Source organism: Octodon degus, unplaced genomic scaffold (assembly GCF_000260255.1).
Source record: "Octodon degus isolate 3935 unplaced genomic scaffold, OctDeg1.0 scaffold00033, whole genome shotgun sequence".
NCBI lineage: Eukaryota > Metazoa > Chordata > Mammalia > Rodentia > Octodontidae > Octodon > Octodon degus.
The window spans coordinates 14,085,769-14,094,524 of record NW_004524609.1 but is presented as its reverse complement, the minus strand read 5'-3'; the positions used below and the strand labels follow the sequence as shown (position 1 = coordinate 14,094,524).

General features: G+C 52.5%; 1 protein-coding gene across 1 annotated transcript in view; it reads right to left on the bottom strand.

The window, feature by feature from the left end:
- Positions 1–865: 865 nt before the first annotated feature.
- Kif19 (kinesin family member 19) overlaps positions 866–8,756 on the bottom strand; it is a 35,549-nt gene continuing 27,658 nt past the window's right edge. Inside the window, exons 9-20 of the mRNA XM_023714009.1 lie at positions 6,831–6,953; positions 5,662–5,827; positions 4,977–5,148; positions 4,663–4,861; positions 3,877–4,093; positions 3,658–3,797; positions 3,096–3,229; positions 2,768–2,936; positions 2,498–2,585; positions 1,634–1,995; positions 1,299–1,452; positions 866–1,135 (exon numbers count right to left, since the gene is read on the bottom strand). Of these exons, the coding sequence (XP_023569777.1) occupies positions 1,005–1,135; positions 1,299–1,452; positions 1,634–1,995; positions 2,498–2,585; positions 2,768–2,936; positions 3,096–3,229; positions 3,658–3,797; positions 3,877–4,093; positions 4,663–4,861; positions 4,977–5,148; positions 5,662–5,827; positions 6,831–6,953 (2,055 nt within the window). The 3' untranslated portion in view covers positions 866–1,004. The remainder of the gene's footprint in view (positions 1,136–1,298; positions 1,453–1,633; positions 1,996–2,497; positions 2,586–2,767; positions 2,937–3,095; positions 3,230–3,657; positions 3,798–3,876; positions 4,094–4,662; positions 4,862–4,976; positions 5,149–5,661; positions 5,828–6,830; positions 6,954–8,756) is intronic.

Below are 8,756 nucleotides of genomic sequence, written 5' to 3'. Positions count from 1 at the left end.
GGGATAAATAAACCACCAGCCCCCAGAAAGGAGGACCCAGGGAGATCCCACAAGTCTGGGGGTTCCCTGACCTTCATTGAGTTTTTCTCTGAAAGCCCCCACCCCACTTGGAACAGGAGAGGTAAAAGCAAATGGTCAGGGGCCTGCCAACTGGGACACTGGAGTACCTACCTTGACAGGAGTTTTCTCACCTGGCAGCTGGTCAGTTTTTGAGCCCAGATCTGCAGGGCCCAGCTACCTTCCCTACATTGGGAGGCTTTCTGTGTGTGTCACCCCATAGCCCTGGCCTCTCTCCTAGGAAGGGCTTTGGCAAGGGTGATGGTTGCTGGGATAAGGGCATAAACTGGACCTTGCTCTGTCCCTGCCCTTCTTGAGCAGGGGCCTTGGATCTGGAGGAGAACCCCTTTCCCACACCACGGGGAGAGCAGGGTATTGTGCGTGGAGGAGGAAGGGAGCTGCTTGAATCTTAGTCATAGCCATTGTCCCACCTTCAGATGAGGTCTGGTTGTCAACACCACCATGAAAACACAAATAGGATTTTATTATTAAAAAGGAAGAAGGAAAGTGAGAGCCAGATTCCCTCCCTAGCCCACCCCATTCTACCTATCCCATCCCACCGGACCCCACCCTACATGAAGGCCCATCAGCCACCTCTCAAGTGATCTGCCATGCCCTTGCCCAGGCATGCGCCCAGGACCACAGTCTTGTTCACAGCTCCATGTCCCGCTGCCATGGCTGACACTGGCCACAGTTCTGTGCAGGGTTTTGGCAATAATGTTGCATCCAGGTTGGGAGGCTGTGCCTCTTGGGCTTATCCCCTTTTTCCTGACAATAAAAGCATGGAGGGCTTGGGCAGACACCCCCACAGTTTCAGGGTCTCAGGAGCCCTGGTGTTCTGAGCTCCTATTTCCCTATGATTCCCCCATCTTCCCATCTTCTGTTTCCCATTCTTAGCTACACCCCATTCAGTCTCGGGCAGAGTAGCTGGTTCCAGGCAGGGCCCTTCAATTGTGCCGGAAGGGCCCATTTTTGCAATGGGGGTTTGATCCGTGAGGTGGGCGAGGCTTATGAGCGGGCCGTCGAGAAGCACCAGTGGTGCTAGAGGTAACCATCAAAGATAAGGCATCTCCAGAGCCTGCAAGAAGGAAAGAGCCAAAATCAGTGGCTTGAACTCCCTAGGGGCACAGCCCCAAGTTGCCAGTCCCTTGAATATGCTGAGAATCCTGCTCCCATCACTGGGCAGGTACAGGGGCAGTGGCTGGCCAAGGCTTCCCCTTCCCGCCCTTGTTAGTACTGACCAGTACCTTCACTCTGAGGAAGCTTCACTTTAGCAAGAGGTAGCAAGACTTTTCCCAGATGCCGGTTACCAGGTCCTAGCTGATCGCAGGCTGGCGTGTTGTCAGCTGAGGTGCTCTCTTGGGTGTGGGGGACGTGTGTCTTGGGGCGGGAGAGCTGTGTTGGTTGGAGAACAGCGAGTGAGGTGAAGCCGAGAGCTGTGTAGGCCGCTGACCAGCTGTGGTGGCAGCCTGGGGATGCAGGCCTCCAGGTGCAGGGCAGCACTGGGGGCACCCTAGGGCTTCCAGAGGAACTCAGCCTCGGACCCAACCCACCTCTCCCCTGTCATTTGCCTCACCGCTGGCCCTGCGACCTCACGGGACTTCTGCTGCTTCTTCTTTGCCTCCAGCGACTCCTCTCTTTTCTTATCTTTGCCTTTCTTTTGGCTGTCTAGCCAGGGTCCAGGGGCATCATCTTGCCGCATTATTGCCCTGGAGGGCAGATCTCCCACGCTGCTAGACATATCTTCGCTGGCTGCATGCTGCAGCACAGGGCTCTGTGGCCCAGTATCATCAGCTTCGCTCAATGAATGTAAGGACAGGCTGCTGTGCTCCCCATCGGGTGCCAGCAGGTGGCGCCCCTCCCTGGCCAGGGCCTGTGAGCGGCGCTGGGCAGCCTTCGCCGCAATGGACGTGGTGCTGGCCGGGAGCTCCTTCCCCTCTGCAAAGGATACAGGAGTCCCGACCCAGGATCAAGGTCACCTCCCAGCACCTTCCTCTGCCCTGGCAGAAATGAGCAGCAGCCAGGATTCCCTTCACCCCGGCACCTGAATTACTTGGTTTTTAAAGAACTTGGGACACACTGAGTTTTACTTCTCTCTGTGAAGGAGGGATAGCAAGACTAACCCCATAGGTTACTAAGACGATGCGCTTAGCCTACCTTATCCAGGCAACAGAGATTCGATTGGAGCTATTACAGTTGTTATTGAGTGGAGGGCGTGTGATCCTAGGTGCCAGGTGTCCCCATTCTACTTTCTGATTCTCTTTCCACCTCTCCATTGTCCTTCAGCAGGTGACTAACACCCCGGGGACACTGGTGACTACAGTCACCAGTCAATGGCAGCACCCAATGCATAGCACATTCAGCAGGTCAGAAGGGAGGGCAGGCCCTTGGGCAGGGTGTTCTGAGCAGTTAGATGACACCGAGACAGGGGCATACATACCTTTCTTTAACAAAGCAACTTCCGATACATGTTCGCTGCTGTCAGGGGAAGAGTTGACCTGGAAGCCCAGGCTATCTGAAGGTGGGACCTGGAGTGAAGTGGTTGGGAAGAGAAAGTTTTGAACACAGCAAGGCCCTCACGTCTCATTTGGCAGAGGTAGTGGGCCTCAGGATTGGGTGGCCATTTTGGAAAGACTGTACCCCAACTGTTAGGTGTCTACCTTTACGTACCCACCCCCAGCAGCGCCCCCAGTGGGTGCCTGGAGCTCACCTCTTGGGTCACCAGGTTTCCAGCCAAGATGGGAGGTATGGTGGCCATGGAAGGGCTCTTTTCCAGCCAGGCCCGGGGTCTGGCCTTGGATCCAAGGTGGGCTTTAGTGCCAATGGCCGAGGAAGACGCATGGCTGTTGGCCAGGCTGGTGATTCTCAGCTCTGCCCCCCTACAGGAGAAGTGGTTGGTGTAAAGGGAAAAAGAACCCAGGACTTCTGGCTCTAGATTTCCCTTTTATTCAGCCTCCATGTTCCCTGTTGACCTTTGATCGGGTTGCACCACCCTCTATCCCTGACAGGGTACAGAAGGCAACTAAAGGCAGTGGCACCTCTCCAAGGTGATGGGGGGTAAGGTGGTGTTTTTCAGGCGTCGAGCTTCACGATGTGCTGTGCTAACACGCTCTGGGTCAGAGTCCACAGCCATTGTAGTTTCTGGTGCAGTAATCTGGGGCAGAAAACTCTCCTACGGAGGGGAAAATGAGTGTGGACAATCAGAAGACCTGGCCCTGGACCAGGTGACAGCAGGGTGTGATAAAAGCACACAGAGTAGCAAGGGCTGTCACATGGGCTGGAAGCCCTGAAGGGCAGTGGGCTTGAGTCTTAAATCCCCAGGAAGAAGTTTTGGTTGCCTAATGCCTTGGTCTCCCAGTAGGTCATGTGTGGCCATTTGTGAGATGTCAGATGGCCAGTCCTGACCATCAGATCCTGGGTGAGGACAAAGGCCACTGAGGAATTCCTAGGTATAATGACCTTACTCAGGCTTGCTAGGCATGGGACAGGGTGAGAAGGAAAGGACACCAACTTCCTGGAGTGCCAGCAAGCTAGCATCCCATGGTAGATGGAAGACCCTCCCTGGTATACTGCATACATACAGGGCTCCCCCAGGCCCACCTTGGGGGCTCTGGGAGCCTTTTGGCCCATGACAGTGGGCTCCTCCGGGCCAGTGGTCTGCTCCTGGCCATCCTTTTCCAGCTGTGTCATGTAAACTTCATAGAGATTCTCTATGTACTGGGGGACCGGTATCTTGTAATCTGTGGAGAAAGGGGCAGGGCTCAGCATGGACCCACCGGCCCTTTTGAGCAGCTTGGTCGAGGGGGGCACAAGCCCTACCATCAATGATCTGCTTCTGGGCCTGGATGATCTTGTCGCAGATGCCAAGCAGCCCTTGTGAGTGCACCTCGGTGTTCTCCATCTCAAGCGCATGTACGCAGCACAGCAAACTGAGCACCTCACGCAGCTTTTCAGAGCCGGTAAGCCGCAGCACCTTTTCCTCCAGGCCCCGGCAACGTGTGCGTAGCTCCTGCTGGCAGCGCTGCTGCAGTACCAGCTGAGGAGGATGCTGGGTCAGCCCTAGGCAGTACCCACCTGCCCTGCCTGTCCTCAGCTGTCCAGCCCCCAGGCTCCCCGTGTCCGGCAGACACTCCATGCCAACCCTCGAGTCTGATCTTGGACCTGGTAACCAGAGCCTCTTCCAAAGTGGTTTCTCTTTGTCCACTTTCCTGCCTCCCTACCACTCACCCTCCGCTAGAGTCAGCTCTATAGATGTCTGCTCAACTCCAGCCCTGAGACACCTCCAGGGCTCACAATACTCTGAAGTCTTTCTGGTTTGAGTGTCTCAAAGTGGGGAAAGATCTACTATCCAGAAAGCCTTATCATGGTAGCTACCATATTTTGAACCCTTGGCGTGTTCCAGACATTAATTTAATCTCCCCAAAGACCCTATGAGGGCTGCACTGTGACCACTCTCACTTTATAGTTGAACAATGAGAGGCACAGAGAAGTTAAGGAACCTAGCAAGGTCATCCAGGGTGGGCAGCCTGAACTCCCGTTCACCCTCCTTCTCTGGCCCCCAGTTGCTCGGCCACTCCTCCCCCATGCCCTCCAAGCCCTGGACACCTTTTCCTTCTGCAACTTCTTCCACTCGTCCAACAGGGCAGTGACTTTCTCCCTGGCTGAGGCCACCTCGTGGGGCATTAGGTCATCCACCGCGTCACTGCCTGTGTCTGAGTCTTTCTCACTATCATCCTTAGTGTAGGACTCCATCTTCCGTGCCTCTCGCCGTTTGAGGATTTTTCGGGATTTCTTATGCTTCCTTCTGCCCCACCCCATGGAGATACGAGATTGAGGCCATGGACAAAAGGCACCCACATCTCCCAGCTTTTGTGTTCTGGGCCCGTGTGAGGCATAGAGGGGAGGGGGGCAGTGCATACCCCGAAATGGCGAGCAAGTGGCAGGTCGCCTCCATCTCGACCTCGATCTCCACGGCCCGTTTATCCACCTCCAAGAGGCGCCTGCGCACTTCCGTTTGCTCCTGAAGAGCTCTGGTGAGCTGTGCGTGCAGCGTCCTCATTTCTGCCTGCTCACCCTGATGTTGCACTTCGGCTGCAGGGGTGTGGGATGGTGGCAAGGGGTGAGAGGAGTGGGAGTAGGGAAAGGAGGGTAGATGAGGGGCAGGCTCAGGCTGAGAATTCTAGGTCTATCTGGGACCGTTCCCCATCTTTCTTCTTAGATCACTGTATCCACTTCCTGTCTAAACACTTTCTCCAAAAAGACCTCCTCCCATCCCCACCCCTCAAGGGTGTCCCAAGGATGTACCCCAAAGGTGTTACCAGGTCCTCCAGAGGACTCAGATTCCCCTCACCCTTACAGCAGCCCTTGGTGTCAACCCTAAAAAGCTGGTGGTCCCAGTGTTCTACCAGGCAGCCCCCAGTGTGTAATTTTCACAGCTAAATGTATGTAAAACATGACCCCACCCAACTGACACCTCCCCAGGGCCGAGATCAGGATTCTGTTTTCCAAGAGTAGGTTGGGAGGCTCAGAGCCACTGAGTGACTAGCCCAAGGCCATCCAGTCCAAGAGAGCCTGTGTCAGCGCTACCTGTCCCCACTCACACACCTTGGATGTATTGGATGTCGCCCCACTCCAGCTGGCCTGGGGCTGGGCCCCACCCAGCTGGTCGGTTGACCCTGCCCTTGAGTTGCTGGATTTCACTCCGCAGGTCCTCGATGATACTTGTATACTGGGCGATGTGATAAGAAACGTTCAGCAAATTCTGCTTCACCTGCAGGGAGAACAGCAGGAGCGAGGCTTACCTCCAGACACTCCTGTGAGGTCTTCCTTTGTCCTTCCCTTCTTTCTCTTCCAGTCCTTCTGATGACAGACATGGCCTCAGTGTCTCCAACTCCACCTCTTCCTATCCCATCTACCATGTCCCTTCTAGATCTGTACTCCTAAAGCACTGTGTCTTCCCATTAACCTTCAGGGGCTTCCTACTGCCTAGATGGGATGTCTACGGCCTTTACCTGGTGTTAAACACTCACCGGTCTCTGATGTATCCTGAGTCACGGCTCCTAAACAATTATTCCGCTCTGTAGTCAAGAAACACTCCTACTCTCCTCAAGTCTACCAACGACTATAACTCTGTCTCACCTTCGGAACGTTACCAACTCTCCACCTTCTAGAATATTCTCTGTTTACATCATAGTACCACTCAGTCTCCCCCACCCCCATCTTTACTGGAACCACCTACCTAGCAACTGTCTCTACTGTCAACAAACTGGTAAACGCTATGTCTCCTCTCCCTCATGAACTTCCTAGGGAGTCAAATATAACTTGAAGCACTCAGTCTTAAAGAGACTTTATACTAGATGTCAGAGTGCCTCCACGTTCACCAGAGAAGTAGGAACATGAACTTGGAAAACAGGCAGGCCCACTTCCAGTCTCTAAGCCATCACTGACCAGCTGGGAAATCACTTACCATCCTTAGGCTTTACTGCCTAAACTGTATCATGGGGAAACAATAAGACTGGCCTTGTTTTGAAATCAGATGAGATAAATCTCAGAGAGCTTAAAGTAGGTGCTCAACAAGGGCTGCCTCTTATGACCGCTATGAGGAGGGGCTTTGAACATGCAGAGGTCCAAATGAACCTCTGAAGAGGAAGGGACGCTGAAGGGGCAGGGAAAGTGCTTGGGGGTGAGAATGGGGAGGGTAGAAGGGAACAGCCCAGGAGCTTGAATCTGGACCCTGGAAAGTATGCCCAGAGGGACAGCCCATGTGGCCGCACCCTTGTCTTAATGTTCTTGGCCCGGCCGGCATAGTTCAGGGTGTTCCGGGACTCCTCAAAAGCTGTGCTTGCTGGGCTGATATGGGCGATCATCACTGTGCGGCTGTTTCCCCCCAGTGAGTCCTGGGCAGAGAGAGATAAGGAACGTGTTCAGCTGAGATGGCCTCCTGACCCTGCACACACACACACACACCCCACATTGCGAATGGCATGGGAAGGAAGCCTCAGCCAGCCAGGAGGCCTGGAAGCTGCTTTAGAGTATGGCCATCATCTTCCTCCTGCCTGCGTGTCTCTGGCTTCCGGATGCAGCCACAGTGGCAGACTGACCCAGGCGTGTAAGCTGCTGTCATGACATTCGACTGAGGTTGTGAGCCTATTTCCGATGTTGCCAGCTTGAGCCTTCAGGAAAATTCCTTAACCTCCTTGTGCAAGTTCCTCCTCTACAGATCGAGCTCCCCTAACTTGCAGTCACTGACAAGACTAAAGGGCAAGGGGGAGGGATGGCAGAGTAGTAAGTGATAACCCAGCCTCTCTGAGATCCAGAATCCAGGCACTGGGAAGTGACTTAGAGAAGAAAAAAAGATAACTAGATCACTGGGAACCTGGAAGGGTCTGACAGGAAACCTAAAAAGCTACAGAGAAAGTGAAGAGACAGAACACGACATAGAGAAGGGGAAGGGCAGTGTGTGCTTTCTCCCCAGCTCCCAGAGACCATGGCTTGCAGGAAAGGGAGATCAAGTCTACACAAAGCAAAAGCCAGAGACTTCAAAGGGCTTCAGGGAGAAGTGCGAAGGTGGAGCAGACCAGTGGGTGCTGTGGGCTGTGGGTAGTGTGTAGGACTCCACTCCCACGTGAGGCCTTTGACTGCCAATGGCTGATAAATGACTCCAGTCCAGGTGCCTGCTGTATCCCTGGAGAGGGCGCTTGGTTGGGTATCATTCCAGGAAAGGGTTGATTGCTTTAACCCGGGACTTCACCTTAGGTCTCATCCTGTTACATTCCCACAGGGACTGGCTGAGAGGCAGCCATGGTTGGGAAGCAGGCTGGAAAGAACCCCCTTGTAGGCTTGGAGGTAAAGGACCTAGGCCTTGTTCCCATGGCCAGGGAGGCCAGGCTCAGCCTGCGTTTGGAAAAGCATTGCACTGGCCCCCTCACCTTAATCCTACTTACTGGCTGCTAGTGTCTGCACCAAGCACAGAGCTGGTGGTCTGGCCATCTCCTTTAACCTACCAGGGCCACATCTTGACTTGGACGCTGCCCCAAAATGGTAGATGCCAGAAGCAAGCCTCACATTTAGCAATAACAGAATTTTTTTTATATGTGCATTGTTTTTTGTTTTCTTTTTTCTTTTTCCTTCTTTCCTTTCCTCCTCATCAGTTTATTGAATTTGGGAGGTTTCCTTTCTTCTTATCTTTTTTTTTCTTTATTTATTTCCTCTTCTCCCTTTTAATTTTTTTCACTTTAATATTTCTTTTATTTTTTTACTCCCATATAATGTCTTCTTCCTTCTGTCTTTGTCTTTTATCTTTTGGCAGTTTTAATTTACTTATTTATTTATTTTTGTATCTTTACCTAACTCTATAAACGCCCTTGTGCTCCCCAATAGGATCCCTTGTACCACTTCTCCTTCTCGTAGTGTATAGTTTAAGGCTTCAAAATTTTCCTTCTGCATTTCCCAGTTCCCAACCCCTAATATCTTTAATTGTATAGACATATATCTTTATTAATCTTTAGATTGTTAACTATAAAATGACTGTTAAATTCTTTTCTGCCATTAGCAGGGCTATAGCTGTGACATTTAGTGTATAGTAGCTACAAGTCAATGCCCGGCTTTTCTTAATGCTTCTATCATAATTGTGGGTTTCTTCTCTAGGGTCAAGGGAAGTACGTAATTGATTCTTAAAATTTTTTTTTAAATTTATTTAT